Source organism: Aquarana catesbeiana, linkage group LG06 (assembly GCF_042186555.1).
Source record: "Aquarana catesbeiana isolate 2022-GZ linkage group LG06, ASM4218655v1, whole genome shotgun sequence".
NCBI classification, from domain to species: Eukaryota; Metazoa; Chordata; class Amphibia; order Anura; family Ranidae; genus Aquarana; species Aquarana catesbeiana.
The window spans coordinates 363,713,020-363,734,833 of record NC_133329.1 but is presented as its reverse complement, the minus strand read 5'-3'; the positions used below and the strand labels follow the sequence as shown (position 1 = coordinate 363,734,833).

General features: G+C 40.4%; 1 protein-coding gene across 1 annotated transcript in view; it reads left to right on the top strand.

Moving 5' to 3' along the window:
• KCNJ3 (potassium inwardly rectifying channel subfamily J member 3) overlaps window positions 1–21,607 on the top strand; it is a 341,313-nt gene extending 319,706 nt beyond the window's left edge. Inside the window, exon 3 of the mRNA XM_073634135.1 lies at window positions 19,650–21,607. Coding sequence (XP_073490236.1) covers window positions 19,650–20,233 — 584 coding nt within the window. The 3' untranslated portion in view covers window positions 20,234–21,607. The remainder of the gene's footprint in view (window positions 1–19,649) is intronic.
• The last annotated feature ends 207 nt before the right edge of the window (window positions 21,608–21,814 follow it).

Below are 21,814 nucleotides of genomic sequence, written 5' to 3'. Positions count from 1 at the left end.
ACACTATCTCCAACTTCCTCCCGAACAACTCCTCCCCAGCTGGGATAACCCTGGATATTTAAGGAGGCCTGCCCATTGCCAATGCAAGTAGGGGATTGGTCAGGGCTCCACAGAATACCCCAGGCAGCTCCACCTCTCCTCTCCTCCTTCCTTTCCAGAAGACATCAGAACATTCTGGAAAGAAGTGGGAGGTCTTGGTGATGCTGCCTGTGAGTCACCATCTCTGCCCTAGTCACCCCCAAATCCAGATCAAAACACCAACAGCCAAGCTTGGAAATTGGCTTACTCTAACAAAAAAAACTAACCACTACACTTCTAGCACACTAGAGGGTGCTACACCTTTACTGCTACTTAAAAGCAATCCTATGTTTTCCGCATGCAAGGCAGAGCCAAAGGTTCACTTTTATCCCTCCTTCCTCTCCGCTGCCCATACCCACCTTTTTTCAGTTCCCTGCCACTCTGTTCAGTTGCTGAGACTATAAAATACTGCTTTTTCGGAGCTACAACTCTTCCCACGTGACAGCACTCTTGGTTGTTTATTGGCCTAGTGCGATCACACTGAGTGAGCCAAATTCTCTTCCATGCCGGAAGAACTGGGTTATTCTTTGATCTCAGAAGAAGGAAGGAGCAACACGGGAGCTAAGCTAAGTATAGGCCGCTATGAAGGAAGAATTAAAGCATACCTTTCCCAAGTGAAACATGGAGGCTGCCATTGCTGGCATACTGTTAAAATTGTGGTTAAAATTCTGGTCTGGTGGTTACACTGAATTAGGCATGTATCGACAAGCTTTTTTTTCTCTTCAAGCAGGTTTGCATTTGCATGTAAGACTTTGAGAATGCCAAATCCACTTTTAAGCAGGTCAGAGGCAGGTGAGAAGGAGTCAACTGCAGGTTAACTGCAGGTCAGATGCACTTGTCAATGAATTCTGAAGGATCTCAGAAGAATCCCAAACTGATGTCAAATTGATGTTGTTAACACAAGCTTTTGGTAGAGAGTGATAGGTGTCCTGGGAGCCGCACATCAAGTCAAAGCCAGCTGTGTGATAGTGAATGGCAGTCTCAGCCTGGACCACTGCTAGGCCATGCCCCCAACATGTTTCACTCTGCCCACTGGAGCTTACTCAATGGGAATAACACAAGCTTTTAATGTCTTCAATTGAGTCACTAACCTAGATCAAACATGCAGGTTAGGAAAACCAGAATAGTTATGTTAGGATAGTGGCTCGAAGTATCAAAATTGGAGGGTCAGCATCACAGTCAGGCAATAGAATTAGTAGAGTGAGAATTCAGAAATTTAGAGAAGGTGGAAGATTGTACTAAAACATATTTTTTAAGAGTTTGCATATATGTTTTGATTTGATTACATTTGTATGTACTTTTTGTGTGGGCAAAAATCAATATTTTTATGATGCTTGTCCCTTATTTAGTAGGCAATTAACTGTTGAAAGGTTTGGGCCTCTGTGCCCATATTCCTCAGTGTGTTGATCAATCATATGGCAACTTACAGCAGGAAGATTGTGGTAGCAATTATGTAACATCTTCAGCTATGGAGAGGAATTTCCACCAGAGCAAGTAGAGAATGACACATTCTTTATCTATCCCAACAGACATGTCTGAAAAGTCAAATGCTTTCTTTGTGTATATTGGAGGGTCAGTGTCTTAGAGAGATGACTGTAATCTCAGCTACCCGTGCCTCCTTAGTATTAGGTTGTATTACACTTTGGACCTGGAAATTGGACATGATGGGTGCTATGTGTGAATCTCTAGATTGAATTAAATTTTTTCCAAGGTGTAAACTAACAAAACATTAGACATTTTAAAGCTGTTGTCCCATGGTTTTAAAAGAAAGATATGGCAATTGCAATGAGTATAAGAAAATGCAGAAACCCAAATAAACCAATCCAGTATCATCTTTTCTCTCTTTTGACAGCTGTACAATTATGGATTGGTTGTGCTGCCAGCTTGGAAAGCCTCCTGGGAGCACTTGGGACTCAGCGTATTCTATTATGCCAGTACTTACTTCAGCTAGAAATCTGGGGCTTTGGTCCACTCTTCAACTTTTCAAAATAAAAGACAGTATATTTAAATACAATTCCATACAATACAACTCTGTACAAGAGGAATCAGAGGGCTTTGTTTATGAGAGTTTATAATGTGAAAGGGAGGGTCAAGTGATACAAAAGGTAATAATTGTGAAGGATGAGCTGATGGAGAAGGTAAAAGTACAGTTTTTTTAGGTGGAGGAGGGATAGTCCTCCCTGAAGAGATGACTTTTCAGGGATTGCCTAAAAGCAGGCAAAGTAGGTCAGAGGATGTGACAGGCTTAAGAAAAATCCTGAAAGTGAGCATGGCAGGAGGTGAGACGGGAGCGGGCCTTGAGCAAAATAGGATGGTTTGGTTGATTTTTTGGAGACAAGGATGGTGATATAGATGGGGCAGAGTTGTGGATGTATGTTGTATTAGTATTTTGAAATTTGTTTGGTGATCATAAGCCAGTGGGGAGATTGGCAGAGAGGCATAATGAACACTGAGTGGTTGATACGATAGATGAGTCTGACAGCAGCATTCATGATGGACTGAAGGGGGGATAGCCTATGTAAAGGTAAGCCAATGAGGAGGGAGTTGCAATAGTTGAGGCAAGAGAGGACCAGGAAGTGAACTAGTAGCTTTGGTGTGTTTTTGGTTAAGAAGGCATGGATTTTGGACATTTTACAGAGGTTAGGGTGGCAAGATTTGGACAGCGATTGGATTTGGGGCCAAAAGGAGAGCGTCCAGGATCGCATCTAGTACCCCTGCATGAGGGGAGGGACTAACAGTTGCTCCATTTATCTTGATAGAGAAGTCAGGGGAAGGGGCATGGGAAGGTCGGGGTGAGGGGAAATCTCATCACAAATTCCTTCAATCTTATTTTTTAACTGATTGGCAATCATTTAAAAAAATATATATCCAAAGAGCTCTGTTCATTTCTGCACAAAGTGGGTTGAAAACAAAAGGTGAGATCAACAATTCTCCCACCACTAGTTGTTATGACTATTTAGGCCATAGACATACATTTGACTCTCCAAGAACAGTACCCATAGAGCCTAAAGAAAAATGTTCACAGTTTGATGGTAATAATGGGAATCTGTTTACAGTTACTTTTAGGTATCTTCAGTTGACATTAATGCCTACATTGATATGATGGACCTCGTATATAAAAGTGTCAGGCTTTATGTCTTAAACTGGCCAAACACTGGCTGCATTCCTATCAATGTGTGGCCAGGACATGCAGGAAAACTTTTTTCAGTTACGTCCACTGAGTCCCGCTGTTGGAATACAATGTCCACCCCCAACTCGGTGGGAATGGTGGGGAGGGGGAGTTCCTCCATCCACCTCATTTGGTGGCTGGTGTTATAACTGATCACATGGGCAGCAGCATGGCAACTGCAGATCAAACAGTGGCTAAGTCGGCTGCTTTCTTGGCTAAACCATATCCTTTACAGACAAGGATGTTGTCATCTTAGTCTCTGTTTGTTCTGCAGTTGTCATGATGCTGCACATGTAATCAGTTATGACACCAGCCATTTGATGGCCTGACAGTTCAGTTGAGAGCGTAAAGACACTGTAACAGTAATCATTCATGGCATGCCTTGATTGTAACTGTTTTGGGAAACAGTTGGGTTTAGTACTGCTTTAAAAATAAGAGGATTTTATTCTACTTTAACTGAACAAGCTGAAGTTGGAAGCTAATTGGTTACTATTCACATCTACTGAAGATTCTGTCTGCCCTAGTGGTAGTAAATTCCCCCTAATATGCTTACCTTTCCAGGGGCCTGCATGTTGAAAGACCACTGTTTCAGCTGCTTCAGGTATACCATACTCGTGTGGAATATCTGCTCCTCTGCCACACGCTGTAATTCCCTTGTCCAACTCATACTGGGCTATAGGACATACAAGCTGGGAGGACAAACCACAGCACATGGCGGGGAGAGCAGGTATTCAGTACAATCAAAATGTGCAATACCTGCAGTAGCCAGGGAGTAGCAAAGAGTTTGAACACATGAGCCACCAGATAGAAAATCATATTGTTTCTTTTATGGACTGGATATTGTGTACAAGTGACACTGTGATGACAGGGTCACTTTACCCATGAGTTGCATAAGTAGGCAATAATCCTAGACCAATTCACCTTTGCATGTGACAACTCAGGCCAACTGTGTTCATCTACAGTAGGTTTTCCTTTGAAAGAATTGTGTAAGGCCTATTTTTAGGGCTCAAAAGTGTGTTAAAAGGGCAGAGAAAATATATGCAGCAAGTCTGAATAACAAAAACAAGACAACCAGCAGCAACGGACTGACTGACATCTCATTGAAATGACTCCAAGTTTTCCTTTATCCAGAGTGTGCATGCGGGTTATTAAAATCCACTGTGACTTTGTCCAAATAAATCACTCCTTTGTATTTCCAGAAAGCCATATCTATATCGTATCTCTTCAACTCCCAAGTGCCTGGCTCAATTCTCAACAAACAAGTTGTTTAGATGTTAATTCTAATAGTTACACATATTTTTGGCAGACAGAACTAGGCAAGCGAAGCAGGCAGACTTCCAAAGAAGATAAATTGAAGTGATGGCAATGTTACAGCACCTCCTTCTATTATATACCAGCAGTCGGAGAAGCTGCATTTTTAAATCAAAGTATGTATGAGTTTTACACACAAAAAGTGCATATTTTGTCCCCAGTGCTCTATCAGGCCTTTAACAATTTTTCCTCCCTGATCTCTAGTGTCTGAGGTTACTATGGTATTGTGGTTGCCATGGTAATTCTAGACTCCATGGTGCTTTGGGCAGCTATCAATTTTGACCTCAGAAAAACTTAATATTTCAGCTGTTCTTGTTTCTTGCCTTTAACGGAACAGTAGATTTAAAAGAAAAAGAGCAAGGGAGTCATTTAAAAGTCTAAAAATACCGAGCCTTGCCAGGCTTCTACTTTTCTCGTTATTAATATTCTGCACGGCTGCCCCTGTTTCCATATTGTGGGTTGCCACCTGAGCTAAGCGAACTTTTAAAAGGCCATTCAGCCAAATCGGCCCTGTCATTTATGGATCGCCGAACAAAACTAGCCAGTCCAGAAACTATTACTCATTGAGTGTTTTTTTTTTTTAATGTACAGCTCTAAAACCCCATTATAAAATAGAAAACTTCTAAAAGGAAAGCATCTTCAACAAGTGGCATAATATCACGCTGTATGCATTGATGTTGGCTTTCAATTTTTTGAGCTTCAGCAGTTCCTCTGTAATGAAGGTTACAATTACTGTAAATATTGGTTCTGAAGGAAAATATCTACCTGTGTGTGGGAAAGAACCAGTGACAGAAGAAACTGCATTGTGTATAATATTGTCTGCAATGCAGCCTTTCTCAACCAGGGTTCTGTGGAACCCTAAGGTTCCAGCAGAGATTTCTAAAGGTACTTAACCTTTTGGCACCGACGGTACACAAATATGCAACCTTTCGGCTGGTGGACCTCAGCGCAGAGTGCATGCCCTTTGGGAGTGTGCGATCGGGAGCTTTCTGATCATGTAAATGCCGTGACAGCAAATCACAATGGTCACTTGATCATAGACCCCGTCCCGCCTCCCAGCATTTAAAACCCTGAAAGGGCCGGGAGGTGCTGGCGCCAGAGGGTTAAGCGATGAACAATTTCTACCTCTCAGATAAGTTCCAGCTGACACCAATGATCTTTTTAGCTATGTGTAAGAGAGGATTCTTCTCACTGACCAGAAATGTAAGAAGCATTATTTCCACTGACCATCATGGTAATGTACTCTGAGCTGTAGGTATAATAATTTTCAGCAGGGGTTCCCTGAGACCATAAAGGGTTTCTTCATGTTAAAATGCTTAAAATGGCTAGTTTATTAACTAGGTTCCAGAGAAGAGGCAATTGTAAAGTTTCCTACTAGTAACTTTTCTTGGATGTGGGGTTAGGAGCACCTAATAAAAATGGTCATCCAGCTCAGCGATTCTTATAAACTGTTCATTGATTTGAACAATTGCATAAAGCTGACCTATTTTAGGGAAGAATTTAGGAAGCTTTAAATGTGTTATTGGATGATAGCTAATTATGTCATACGTGATTTGTCCCATCGTACGTCAAAATGTACCATCATAAGAATTTTAGGGAAAATCTTTTTATTATTGTAGTAAGATACAGTTGTATTCATTACAATTTACATGATTTGAACTACCATATATTTTTATTTTCATCTACATGTTAGCCCTGAATGAGTGAGGTCCTTCCCCCCAAACTCATTGAATGTATTTGATGTCCTAATACAATAAATATTTAAAACAAATCACCAAGATACATTGTAGATGATCATTTTTAGTAAAAACTATAGATCATCTGATAAACAATTTTTGGAAGTAGTCAAATCGGTGCACTGATTTTGAAAGTAGTTCATGCTCTACTTTTTGCAGGCTCGGGTGCATCTTGCATAGACATCTGTGCATGAAGTCGCATAGATGTCTTCCACGTTGCACCTGAAGTCACACTGACATGCAACTTTGAAATCGTGTGGCTTCAAGTTTTTTTTTTTGTTGAAAGACGAACTTATCCTTTAATGGTCCCATTTGCAATCCCGAATGAGGCTTTACGTGCTGTTTGTGTTCTGATTAAAGTGGAGTTCCACCCACTTTAACAACTCTTCAGCATCCCTCACTAAACTGTGCACTGTAAATGAATTGGATATTTTTAATTTTTTTTTTCTCAGCACCTACTGTATATCTGCTGTATTCATCTTTCACTTCCTCTTCCCTGGCCGTGGCCCATTTCATCATTTCCTGTTTGCAATGCTATCTGGGAAGGGGTGGCAACTTCCTCTGACACTGCCGTTGCTATGGAAACCTGACCTGAAACCTATTACACAGCTTGTGCTGCACTGAGCATGTGCGAGATCTGCAAGAATGAGATCCAGGAAGAAATACAGTCTGGCTTCCGATGCCCACACTTAAGATGGCCACGGCCTGCTGTACGTTTATTAAATAACAAACTACTGCTATAAACTAACAAAACAGACCTTAGTTTACAGACTAACTTTACTAGAATACATTAAGCTTGTGTATTATAGGGGTATTTTTATTAAAAAAGTATAATTTCGTCTGGAACACCACTTTAAGTAGATTTCCTTATACTTCCTGTTCTGTCTGACACTGGTCACCTGGGAGGTAAGTGCAAATCTCCCCAAGAAAAAAACACAGACAACAATAAAAACCCCTAGAAGAGGCTCTAATCCTAACACACTCTGCAGAAACAAATAGTTTTTTATGCCGTCCAGGGAGATTCATTCACTGTATGTTCTCTCTGACACTTGTTGACTGAACAAGTGATAGGAAGTCTACCCAACAAGAACATTGTTGTTGTTGTTCAGTCATTTAGTCTTGTCCGACTCTTCGTGACCTCATGGACCATAGAGCGCCAGGCTTTTCTGTCCTCTACTGCCTCCCGGCGCTTGCTTAACTTCATGTTCATTGTTTCGCTGATGCTATCTATCCATCTTGTTTTCTGTTGTCCTCTTCTCCTTTTTGCTTTCATGTTTCCTTGCATCAGGGTCTTCTCCAATGAGTCCTCTCTTCGCATTAGGTTGCCAAAGTATTTGAGTTTCGGCTTCGGAATCTGTCCTTCCAGTGAATATTCAGGGTTGATTTCCTTCAGGATTGACTGGTTTGATCTTCTTGCCCCCCAAGGGACTGTCAAGAGTCTTTTCCAACCAGTCCCAGTAATGGGACTGCTTGCCATGATATTAGTTTTCTTAATGTTAAATTTCAGGCCAGCTTTTGCGCTCTCCTCTTTAACCTTCATTAAGAGACTCTTTTGTTCTTCTTCACTTTCTACCATTAGTGTGATATATCGTCTGCATATCTCAGGTTGTTAATTTTTCTCCCTGCGATCTTAATTCCAGCTTGTGATTTGTCGATCCTGGCATTTCGCATGATGTACTCTGCATATAAGTTAAATAAGTAGGGTGACAATATACATCCTTGCCACACTCCTTTCTCAATTTTGAACCAGTAATAAAACAATGACAGAAGGTCTAGATCCCAAATGTTGTTTTTGTTGTCCCTGTTGGAGAGCTTTCCTCTCATTTCTATTTCTGTATGACTGGAAGGGAGCAAAAATCTCCTAAATAGTTATAAACCCTTCCCCACTCTATCCAAAATGAAAAAATAAAGAGATAATTTTAACTTTGTTAGTTTGTTATCTCACAATCATTTTGGTTCAATTTGCAAAGCTAAGTATAATATAGGTGTGGAAATGATGCATGAAATAGTGACTCAGCCTTTGAAAAGCCTTTGTTTCTCGAAGTGGTGGATGAATTTGTTTTCTATTTTTTTCTATATGATTCTGCCAGTAACATACTTGTTGTCCTAGGATTTGCCCTAGGATCACTTTTTTAGGTGGCGGGAGAGGTGCCCCCTAATGCCGCTTTCCGGTCATTTCCAAGCTTACCGAAGCTGTCGGTAAACCTGGAAACGATCCGGTGTGGTTGATGACTAAACAGGAAGTCGAGTGAGGACATTTTTTTTTTTTTAAAGTACCCCATCCGTCCGTGCTCGAGTGCAGAAGCAAACGCATACTTAAGTCGTGCCCACATATGTAAGCAGTGTTCAAACCACTCATGTGAGGTATTGCCGCGATCATTAGAAATTGAGCAATAATTCTAGTGCTAGACTGCCTCTGTAACTCTAAACAGGTAACCTGTAAAAATGTTTAAAGCGTCTCCTATGGAGATTTGTAAGTATTGTTGCTTGACGCTATTCCACGAGTGTGTGCAACTTTAAAGCATGACATGATCTTTCACATTATACAAATAATTTGGCTAACTTTTTAATGTTTTAGTGTATTTTAAAGACCGCTACAGTGTGACATAAAATATTGCAATGATCGCCATTTTATTCTCTACTTACCTACCTTTAATGGTTGCAAGCCTATGCCTAAAAAAAAAAAAAAAAACTTGATTTCAACATCATCATCAGTTTCCCTTTGAATGATGCAAATGAACGTTTTTTGGAGAGGGCAACAGATGGGATCTATCAAGAGATAAACCAGGTCAATTATAGCATTGATTATCTGTATTTATTTTATCATGGCATGTAGCAGATAACAAGTGTATAATGGATGCAGAGAACAGGAGGGAATACATTAATCTTTGGTAAACATTATGCTTGATTAAGGTTTGATTCCTAAATCATTCCCCACGTGTTTAGAGAGTTCATTGGTAAACAGTTGTGCTTGTCGAGAATAATGAGGATCAGTGAGAATTAAAAATAATGATTTCATATTCTGAGCTCTAAAAAGAGTCTTAGCCACTCATTCAGCAATGTTGGTCGCAACGATGGGCTGTAAACTTGCCAAGAGTTTCGGCACTGTGGGAATCAATTATCAGGCCATTCGTATGTTAGAGCTTAAAGCTGAACTCAAAGCAAACAGCTAAATACACAGAATAAATACATAAAATGAAGTCAATATATTTGTATTTATGCCCATCCTGTCCTGGGATTTGCACAGCTCATACCACAAAGCATTGGCTAGCAGAACAGGAACCTGATTTTTCTATATAGCAGTTCAGTAACATTTACAGGTCTCACTCCCACCCTGTGGTTGGACAGTAAAAGGAGAAGCAGCAGACTGATGTGCTCATCTCTCTACCACTCTCCTCTAAAAGATATCACTTCTTCATATCTTCATGCTCCATATACTGCATTGGCATTTTGTGTTGCTTCTCCATCTTCCAATCTGAGCTCTTCTGTAAAGCTACTGCAAGAGGCTAAGACCAGATCAAACTGACACTGCTTCCATTTAAAAAATACATTAATGAATTACATTTTAAAGCAGGTTTTCACTCAAAAAGTGAAGTCCCTCTGTTTGCTCCCCCCAACCAGCCTGTAACTAAATCACAGTTTTGTTTTTTTTTTGGGGGGGGCACTACAGATTTTTATCAACATCTGCTCCCACTTCTGCAATCTTTGCCTAGGTGAGGAGGACATCCCTTGTCCTGTTCCCTCACCTCCTCTCCCCTCCGGCAGCCTCCTGGGATGCTTCACATGTCCCAGGAAGCTGCAGGACCGTTCAAAAAGCACTGTGTGGGCTTATGCCGCGTACACACGAGCGGACTTTCCGGCATACTTGGTCCGGTGGACAAGAGTCTGCCGGACAATCCGCCCGTGTGTAGGCTCCGGCGGACTTTTCCGGCTGACTTTTTCCCAAAAGCCCGCCGGACCTAGATTTGAAACAAGTTTTAAATCTTTCCGTCGGACTCAGTTTCTGGCGGAAAGTCCGCTCATCTGTGTGCTGGTCCGACGGAAAGCCTGGGTGATATTGACTACGCCCCCTAAAACGTCACAGTCCCAGCATGCTCAGGGACTGTGACATCATAAGGGGGCGGGGTCTCCGCCTATATAAGTCACAATGGAGCCCTCAGAGAGCAGTCCAGCCGGAGAGACCCTCGTGTCAACATCTGGAGAAGAGAAGAGAAGACAAGAAGCCCAGAACTCCAGACCTCCACTGGCAAGAGAGCTACCTGAAGACAGCAGAGGAGCTGGCCGAAGAACTGGAACACCGGGAAAAGAGGCCGGAGAGAGCGGAGAAGAACCAACCGGACGCCGGGAGAAGAGGAACCGGAGGGACCCCCGAAGCCAGAAGAAGACCCCCCCGGAGCTGTTTAATAAATTATTTTAAAAACCTGTGTAGTGTGTTTTATTATTGACACTTTTTCCCTAGGTGAATGGGTAGGGGTACCATGTACCCCATACTCTTTCACATAGGGTGGGGGGCCGGGATCTGGGGGCCCTCTTATTATAGGGGGCTCCCAGATTCCGATAAGCCCCCCGCCCGCAGACCCCGACAACCAACGGCCAGGGTTGTCGGGAAGAGGCCCTTGTCCTCATCAACATGGGGACAAAGTGCTTTGGGGTGGGAGGGCCCCGCAGGGCGCCCCCTCCCCCAAAGCACCCACCCCCCATGTTGAGGGCATGCGGCCTGGTACAGCTCAGGGGGGGTCGCTCGCTTGTCCCCACCCCCTTTCCTGACCGGCCGGGCTGCGTGCTCGGATCGAGGTCTGGTATGGATTTTAGGGGGGGACCCCACGCCGTTTTTTCGGCGTAGGGGCTTCCCTTTATAATCCATACCAGACCTAAGGGCCTGGCATGACCCGCGACGGGGCTCGCAAGGTGTCAGTCTCGCCGATAAAAGCGGCAAGATTGACTTCCCTTTCTAGTCCCGTCGCACCTGAGTCACGTTCAAAATGAACGGACTTGTCCATGTGTGGGCAAGTCCGTTCATTCTGAAAGTCCGCCGTAACTCCGGCGAAAGTCCGTCGGAAAGACGGGCGGACTTAGCCCGCCGGAAAGTCCGGTCGTGTGTGGGCAAGTCCGTCCGTTTTAAAGTCCGGCACACCTGGCGGACAAAGTCCGTCAGAAAGTGAGCCGGACCAAGTATGCCAGAAAGTCCGACCGTGTGTACGCGGCATTACACATTCACAGTAGTAAGTTAACTGTAGTTCCTCAAGAAGCCACAAACCAGTTCCCATATCAAGGATGGTGGCAACCATGGCTTACAGCACTAAGAAGAACTGGGTGTAGACAGCGCTGGACCCCACTACCTGATTTTTAAGTCAGCAGCTACAGTGATTGTAGCTGCTGACTTAAAAAAAAAATCAAGCTGAAATTCCACTTTAAGTTTAGGTCTGGCAATTATCACATAGTTACTTTGGACCAGCTTGGACCAGTGCAAGTATGTACAGTATGTGTCATACCTGTGGGATCCCCGTGGAAGCTGGACATCACTGGAGTAGGCATTGCTACACCAGTGATCTCAACTAGTTTCCAGGTCACGTGTCAAGTGGCTACCCTGCTAATTACTGAACACAGAAGGCCACTCACTTGGCATGGACACCTTTCAGAAAACACTGCATGAATGCAAAGAATTCTCTGATTGGATGAGGTAGAGATTGTGATGTCACTGTCCTGCCTCTCCAAATCATCCAATCAGAGAATACTTTGCATTCGTTGAGTAGAGGCAAAAAGTTCCCATCAGCCATGCAGCGCAATTGACCTCTTGCATGGGACCTGGAAGCAAGTGGAGATCGCTATAGTAGTGGTATCTACTACAGTGATTTCCAGTTCCCACAGGTATGGCACATACATACTTACATTGGTCTAAGCTTCACAAACAATTGCGCGGTCATGCAACACTGTACCCATACAACATTTTTATAATTTTTTGGAGACAGAAAGAGTTTTCTTTTGGTGGTATTTAAACACCACTAGGTTTTTTATTTTTTGCTAAACAAACAAAAAAAAAAAAACAGGCAATTAAAAAAGAAATGTTTTCTACGTTTCTGTTATACAATTTTGAAAATAAGTAATTTTTCTTCTTCACTAGTGTGCGCTGATGAGGCTGCACGGATGGCCACTGATAAGGCTGCACTGATGAGCACTGATAAGCTCCACTGATGGGCACTGATGAGGCAGCACTGATGGGCACTGATGAGGTGGCGTTGATAGGCACTGATAAGATGCACTGATAAGGCGGCACTGATGGGCACTGATAGATGGCACTGATATGTTGCACTCATGTACACTAATATGCTGCACTGATGGACATTGCTATGTTGCACTGATGGGCACTGATGAAGTGGCACTAATGGGCATTGGTGAGGTGGCACTGATGAGGTGACACTGATGGGCACTGATAAGCTGCACTGAAGAACACTAATGTAGCTGCACTGATAAGGTGGTAATGATGGGCATTGGTGAGGTGGCACTGATAAGCTGCACTGATGAAGCTGCAATGATAAGGCGGCACTGATGGGCACTTATAGACAGCACTGATATGCTGCACTGATAGGCACTTATATGTTGCACTGATGGACATTGATATGCTGCACTGATGGGGCTGCTCTGATAATCAGGGCACTAATGATTAGTGTAAATGTCCCCTGTAACTGGAAAGCTGGTTATCAGCTTTTCTTTCCTTAGACAGTGACAGAGCTGAGAAAAGGAAATGCCGATAACTGTCATTTGTTTACATGTGCTATGTCCATTCACAGCTGATCACATGGTAAAGAGCCAACATCCTCAACTCTTTACCCTGGTTTGTGTTGCGCTGTGTCACCACCGATTGTCCACCCCCGGGGACACACACGGGTGGCACAATGTGATAGACGTCATACGACATCAATTCAAAATGAAGCCTCACGGCGAAACACGTAGACGCACAAGAGCTCACTGTACTGACTGTATCAGTTTTCATGTTTTTTATCTCTTTTTGAACATTGTATTTGTATAATGTATTTTTTCTAATAAATTATATATTTTTTCAGTTCTCCATTGTTTCCATGCCTAAAAAGTCTGATTTTTGGCTACTTAAGTAGTATCCTCCTCTATCAATTCAGAATCGTAAAGCTTAAAAAAGTAAAGAGCAGCGGTGACCCAACCATTAGGGGTGCAGGGGTGCCGCCCCACCCCCCCAATCTATGCATCCAGCCCCTTAATCTAGTTGCGGGGCACCGGCCGCATGAATTCCAATGTTTTTTTTTTAAGCATGTGATTAGAGCCAGAGGCTCTAATAGGCTTCCTGAGCCCACCCACTTGTGTGACAATAGCGAATGAATAGCCAGTAACCTGACTGACTGACCCATGGGGGAAGATGTGGTTGTTGGGTGCATTGTTTGCCGCCCCCCCCCCAAAAAAAAAACACCAACCACCACTGGTAAAGAGTAATGGCTTACTTTTCAAGAGTGTTCCAATTTTTGCGCATGTGGACAAAATAAGAACTGCAGAGCATCTGACTGCTATAGAGTGCAGAATTGCAGGGTGCCCCTAGAGCTGTGTGGCTATACACTAAGTTATTCAGCTAGCAGATAGCATTTGGTACATACATTTAGATTTCAATTAAAGTATACATACTATGCAGATCTTTACTTCTGCCCTGCCAAACAGAAAGGAAAAAAATGGGCCAAATTGAATTTAATAAATCTGCAAGCAACCACATTTACTACTAAGGGCTGCTCCTACAGAAAAAAAGACACTATTTTGTTAATTAACATTACAGTAACAGCTGCATTTACAATGCAATCTTAAGAAAAAATCTAGTAAGCATTTTATGAAGTATTCAGCTGAAAAATTACATTAGGAAGTGTAGCTTTTTTTCCACTGGAGAACAGCCCAGGGCCGTATTCAATTTGAATGTTTAAACTGGCTGAGGGATGCAAACAAAATGGGCAGGACCACATGCAACCCATAAAACACCCGTTTACCATGCCTGCACTACACAATTGCTATGAAAGCAATTAGTATATGTACCACTGGAGGAATTGCCTTTGAGATTAGAGAGTTGTCCTTAATGGTTTTGCTATGAGGCCCATCATACATAGTTACTCCCCCGCATGAAATATGGCTTTTGGTGCAAATTATGGCACAACCATATGAAGAAAGTGCAGCAATAGTGCTGTAAGGGGAAAAAAAGTCATTGTTAATATATAATTGCTTAATGTCAGCCCCTGGTAGTGCATAAAGTAATAAATAAATTCCACTATATTATTATCAGTAATACATTAATTTTACTTATAGTGACATGGCTATTTTAAGAAAAGAACTATATACTGCTAGCATTGTCTGGCTTGTTATTAATACAAATGCATAAGTGATTGTTTAATCGCAACTGTATATTGTTTATTTACATATATACATGTGCATAGAATATCATCAAAACGTTAATTTATTTCAGTAATTCAATTCAAAAGTGAAACTTGTATATTATATAGATGTGTTAAACACAGAGTGATATATTTCAAGCATTTCTTTCTTTTAATGTTGATGATTATACCTTACAGCTAGTGAAAACCCCAAATTCAGTATCTCAGAGAACTAGAATATTACATAAGACCAATAAAAAAAAATTATTTTTAATACAGAAATGTTGGCTTACTGAAAAGTGTGTCCATGTACATTATAGTATGCACTCAATACTTGGTCGGGGCTCCTTTTGCATGAATTACTGCAGCTATGTGGCGTGGCATGGAGGCGATCAGCCCGTGGCACTGCGGAGGTGTTATGGAAGCCCAGGTTGCCTTGATAGCGATCTTCAGCTCATCTGCATTGTTGGGTCTGATGTCTCTCATCTTCCTATTGACAATACCCCACAGATTCACTTTTTCAATTAAATCACTGAAATAAACTAACTTTTCAATGATATTTCAATTTTATGAGATGCTCCTGTGTGTTTGTGTATATATATATATATATATATATATATATATATATATATATATATATATCTTCTACTTACTTGTTGGCAGTTGCTCATGACCTTGATAAAGGGGGCCTTGTATAGCTTCAGGATGCTGTTGGTTCTTTGCCTTACAAGTAAACAAATACTGTACACTATTGGGGTTGATTTACTAAAACTGGAGTGTGCAAAATCAGGTGCAGCTCTACATAGAAACCAATCGGCTTCCAGTTTTTTTTGTCAAAGCTTAATTGAACAAGCTGAAGGTATAATCCCATTGGCTAACAAGCACAACTGCACCAGATTTTGCACTCTCTGGTCTTAGTAAATCAACCACATTGCATTTTGCTAATTCTGTGTATCCATAATTGGATAAAACTGAAATAAAGAGGTGAACCAAAAAAAATGAATTATGATAGCAACACATATTTGAAATTAGCATACATGGGGAAAAATGAATAACAAATAATTTATTATGTTTTACTTAAAATTGCCTATTATTTTAAAAAGCAAAGTTCATTGTAAATGTATTTAGTTGTTGTACACTATATTCATTTTGAGGCCATTACAGCTGGACTTTAATAGTGCTGAATTGAGTTGAAATTATTGACTAGTAAAATACATTTATTTTGTGTCAATTATTTGTAATAGATACTTGGTGGGATAGCACAGGAGGTCAATAGTTACATGTTTTTATGATGATGCCCAAATCAATACTTTGTATTTTTAAAGTACATGTTTTCAGCTAAACTCAGTACCATGAAAGTCTCCTTGTAATGGTCTTTAGATAAATTTGGTATATATTTGGGATGTCAGTAATGGTGATCTGATGGAACCCATGTATACTTCTTGTTGGTACTCTCTAATTCTTGTATATTATTTACAGGAAAAAGATACATTTTTATATACTCTTTAGCCTGATAATATGACATAAAGCCTATGCATGATTAACACTTGCAGCTGGCTGGTGGTGCACTTCTGTGAGGGGAGGGGGGATGGAGCGTCATCTCCAGCTCATACAGTGTTGGGTGGAGTCTTCAGTTAGACAGAGACAGTCAAAAATGAGCAGCAAATGCTTTAAAATGACTGCATACAAATAATGCATGTATATCTATTTCCAGACAGTAGATAACCCTTTAGGCTCTTTTTCTTCCCATGCTTAAATATCTATAAAAGCCCTTCTCAACCCTTTACCATGGAGGAACCCTTAATTTTACATTCTTTAAGGAACCCCTGCTAATAATTATTATATCCATAACTTAATGTACGTTAGTGTGATGGTCAGTGGGGAAAAGAATGTTTCTTAAATGTGTGGTTAGTAGGAAGAATCAACCTTTTACAGATAGCTAAAAAGATCATTTGTGTTAGTGGGAACTTATCTTAAAAGAAGAAGAAATTGCTCATTGGTCAAGGAACTCCTAGCAACCTCTAGAGGAACCCTGGTTGCAAATGGCTGCTCTAGAGGAACCCTGGTTGAGAAAGACTGGTCTATAGTCTAACCACAGTTTTACTTGAAAGCAACCTGTTGCTATAGAAAAAAAAAACTTAAACAGGCCTGCCTGCTTGCAAAACAAGTCACTAAATACTTATTTTTTTCTGCTTTCTGTGCTACAAGGACACCACTCCGTTCTAGAGAAATACTCCATTGATGGGAAACCAGCACTTCCAGGTGTGTCACTCTCCTTGGTCCCAGTGTCTCCCACCAAATCTCCACTTCATGACTGTATCCTGTAGTGATGCGGAGGTTGACAGGAGGAACCAAGGAATAATGCAAGGGGAAATCTCAAGGAATAAGGACTTCAGTGGATAATTTCTCTTGAATTGAGGGGTTTTCTTGAATATAGGAGGGTTTGAAGCTCTTCATGAGTAAAAAAAGAAACATTTGCCCTGAAAATACCTATAAATAAGCTAAACTGTGAACTTTTTGAATTTAACAATACATATATAATTGGCAACTTTAAGACATCCTCAAAAACATTCTGTTATATATCTTGTATATTTAATGTATTAGTACTTGATATAAATATTTCCTGATTTTTACTTTGAGTTAACTTTATTTACAAGATATATATACAAATTTGTATTGCAATTAAAAAACATTGAAACTGCTTGACAGAAAAAATCATTATGTTCACAGATTGCAGCAAACTGTAATCTTGAAGCAAGGCACCATGGGATCAATAACAATGACTGAAATGTTTTAAAAACACAAGTCTTAGGAATTTTATACTGCAAAAGCATTGCCTGTCTCTAAACTGCAATCATTCTTCTGGAAATAACACAAAATCAATGCAATGGATGGAAAAAGACACTACAGATCGTAAGGCTCAGTAATTCAACAATGATCCACTTGTCTTGTCTTTTTAAACCTATAAAGAAAAAGTAGCAAAATAATATTTTAACATAACATTTTAAATCACAGAGTCCATATGGCTCTACCTATAACCTGGATTAAAAAATAAGCAAATCTGCTTAAAGTTGTTCTAAAGGGCCTAGTTCCTTTAACTTTGGTTCATCAGAAAATGCAGCCTCTAATTATGCTTGAGACAGCATTTCCAGTTGGGGAGACCAGTCATCCAAACTGGCTATATCTGTTCTGGGTGACCGGTTGTTAGCTTACATAATGTGCCCTGCAGACTCCTCCATATGTTTGCCTCATTTTATTTTCCAACATTTGAAAAACATACTGGTCAGGTAATTGGCTCTCTTCCAAACTAGCTTCAATATGTAAATGAGTGTAAAAGATTTGGATAGGATTGACCCAAACTTACCCCCAAAACCTCCCTTTCCCCCCTCAAAAGCATGTCCCAGCATTACCTTTTTACTACCTGTGATGTCATCAACAAGCTTATAGAAGAGGCTGCTGAGAACACAGTTCCTATTGCTATAGGCATGCCCCAGAACTACATCTCCGTACAGTCTTCTCCCTACACACAGTCTCCCTATACACAGTGTGTGGGCAGGCTATTGGTATTCAAGGCAGCGGCATCGTTGTGCTGGGAAAGAAATCAATGTATGTATATGGAAAGGGCCAGAGAGTCATAGCAATTGACAGAGTTCTGAATTCAGCAGAGAAGAACTCAGGCAAGGGGGACAACACTGTTTGGTTTTTCTGTATGTCAGAGGCATAATTGTCAGTTAACAGCAGGAAGGTAAGATCAGTAGGTTCTTTTCTGTACCTGAAGCATTTTAAAGGGAAAAAGGGGGAAATGTGGATATATTACATGTATGTTACAGTGCTATTGCTTGGTGCCTGGACCAGTGCTGTCACATGGGGGCAGGAAGAGCGAGTCCTTAAAGAGGAGCTCCACCCAAAAGGGGAAGCTCCACTTATTTGCCTTCTCCCCTCCTCCGCTGACACATTTGGCACCTTTCAGGGGGGGAGCGGTACCTGGTTTTGACAGGTACCCGCTCCCACTTCTGACTGACTTTGCCATGGCAAACTCATCTGGAAGTTTGGCCCCCCTCCTCCATCCCCCTGCCGCCCGGCCATTCACAAAGCACAGCACACTTCGCACATGCACAGCAGGGAACAAGCTGTAAAGCTGCAAGGCTTCACTGACGGTTTCCCTTACTCGAGATGGCAATGGCAATGACCCGAGAACCTATTGAAAAATCAGCTCGGGTGAAGACATCGCTGGAATATATGGACGGGTAAGTGTCTTAATATTAAAAGTCAGCAGCTACAATATTTGTAGCTGCTGACTTTTAATTTTTTTATGAAGGAGCTTGGAGCTCCACTTTAAGTCTGTAAAGCCTTGACTAGCATGACTTGGTGCTTATACAGTTTTTAATTTGAATTCCGAGTGCATGGTGTCCTAAGTGCTGCATGGTCTTTTTAATGCAAGATCTTTCTATGAACTTTACCCATAAAGTAGAGAGGGAAAAGTGCTGTGGATTCAAGCAATGTTCAGGAAAGATGAGTGATCCATCCCATTGAATCAACTCAGCCAGAGAGCTTTGGCCAGGCTAGTGAAGGGACATACAAACTTATCAATGTTCTTACATCCAGACTGAGTGAACATTCTCTAATATCTTTAGAGGCATGTATTATGTTCTCCTTCAGGGGACAAGGACTCATATGAATGGCTATATGTACTCTGTAAAGTGCTCCATAATATGTTGGTCCTATACAAATACAGGACATGAAAAAGTTATTAAGGTTGTGTTAATAGGAGGAGCCAAGAATAAACTCTGTATTAGCTTATACTGTACATTGTACAGAGTTAAACTAAAAGCCTGCATAGTATATACTGTATATAAAATGTATTTCATTTGATTATGCAAAATGTTGAGCATACTGTCCATTTAACTTTAAAGAGTCTGCATTATGGTTAAATGGATCATGACACTCCTTCTAATGTTCAACTATTTTCTTTGCTTCTAGGAATGACTTGTCAAGCCCGGACATCGTACACCGAGGATGAAGTTCTTTGGGGTCATCGGTTTTTCCCTGTAATTTCTCTAGAAGAAGGATTCTTCAAAGTAGACTACTCACAGTTCCATGCAACTTTTGAGGTTCCCACTGCACCTTACAGTGTCAAAGAACAAGAAGAAATGCTTCTCATATCTTCACCAATAATAGCACCAGCAGTAGGTAACAGCAAAGAAAAAAATAATTCTGTAGATACTCTGGACAGCCTGGATGACATTAGCACAAAAATGCCTTCAAAACTCCAGAAAATGACTGGCAGGGAGGACTTTCCAAGAAAATTACTCAGAATGAGTTCTACAACTTCAGAGAAAGCTTACAGTATGGGTGACTTGCCCATGAAACTCCAACGAATAAGTTCTGTACCGGGTAATTCGGAAGAAAAACTGGTAATGAAAACCACTAAGATGATCTCAGATCCTATGAGCCAGTCGGTAGCGGATTTACCTCCGAAACTTCAAAGATTGTCTGGTGGGGGCAGGATGGATGGGAACTTGCCACCTAAATTAAGAAAAATGAATTCAGACAGATTTACATAACAAACTTTTAGGTATTATTTAAAAAAAAAAATGGGTTTAAAAAACTCATCAAAATATACGTAAGGAACTGTACAAGCTCTTGCTGAGCTCCTGTTGCCTTTGTAGGAAATCTATATGGGGCACCATTTTTAAGTCTGACTGTAGACAGGACTGTACTGTATATATAGTGCTTTCATAAGAGACCTAATGTGTTTTTATGGTCTTTCTAGAACTAAAGTAATACTAACTGGCATGTAGTATCACATCAAGCATGCAATAATAGTGTGCATATTTTGCATATAGTTTTATGGCATGGTTCTTACTTTATATTGTATAATCAAAAAAAAAAAAAAAAAGGGGCATTATTCTCCCCCATATTTTTTAAACTAGTACTTCATTCATAAGAATGGGTAACTATAAGGGCAAAGTTTTAATCAAGATTTATTTATCATTTGAATAGAAATTGTAAATATACATACATGCAAGCTATTTCCAGGCATGTATTAATTATTAAGGCCAAAACTAATTTAATAATGTAACATCATTTTGCTTTAAAGTGGACCTGTCACTTCTACGCAAAATTGAACCTGGTTGATTTTGGGACATATGTATAAACAAGCCTGTTCCACAAAGCACACTGCAGGTGACCACTATGTCCTGAATATCAAGTTATTGATCATTTTTTTTAACTCAAAATTGTTTTCTATAAGTCTGAATAAGCATATGCTGATAAAAAAAAAACCGAATGAGAACAGCAATATTGCATTCTCTAACGTATTTCACAATTTCATTGAGATTAAGTACAATAGTTGCCTGCAGGGAAATAAAAAAAATGACCACAAAGGTAAACCATTAAAATGTTGTTATGGTAACTTCAATATTTACTTTATATTTATATGTTGACAGGTGCACTTTATTAAATTAAATAAAAAGCTAAACTCCGGGCAAACGGATAAATATACAGGTGAAATACATATATAGGAGCTGTTCTGCTCTACTCTCTCATCCTATCAGCTTGTCCCTTGTACATTCATTTGCATACTTTATATCTGCTGGGAGTTAAGTTTTAATTTGCCAAATTGAAAAAGGGCTGTCAACTTAAATGGGATACATTTTGTTTATTTATTTATTTTTTTATTTTTTAAATGTGTGTACACCAAGACAATTCTCATTCTTGCCAAAAATTCCACATCACAGCTTCTGAAGAGTGTAAAAAAAAAAAAGCAAACGTGAAGTTTTCAAATTAATTAGAATTTCAGTTTTAATGATGTTTCCTGGTGTTTTCATTTCTCCTGGGCTAAATTTAATCTTTCAAATAGATGTATGAGTTTTTTTATGTTGTCATAGGAAAGGTTTTTTTCCTTGAAATAAACTAGTATAACATTATTTATCAATTTTCATTTCCCCAAATGTTTCTTTTTATTGCAGTGAGCTAAAGGCATGGTGTTTAGAAATACACTATTTTTGAAAATAATCTTACCATAGAGACATAGTATAATTCTTGATAAAAAGAATATGTTCTTAATTAATTTTTTTTTAAGCCATGCAATTGGATTTTAGGAAATCAAAATACCAACTATTTTCCTCAGCACAAGAATAATT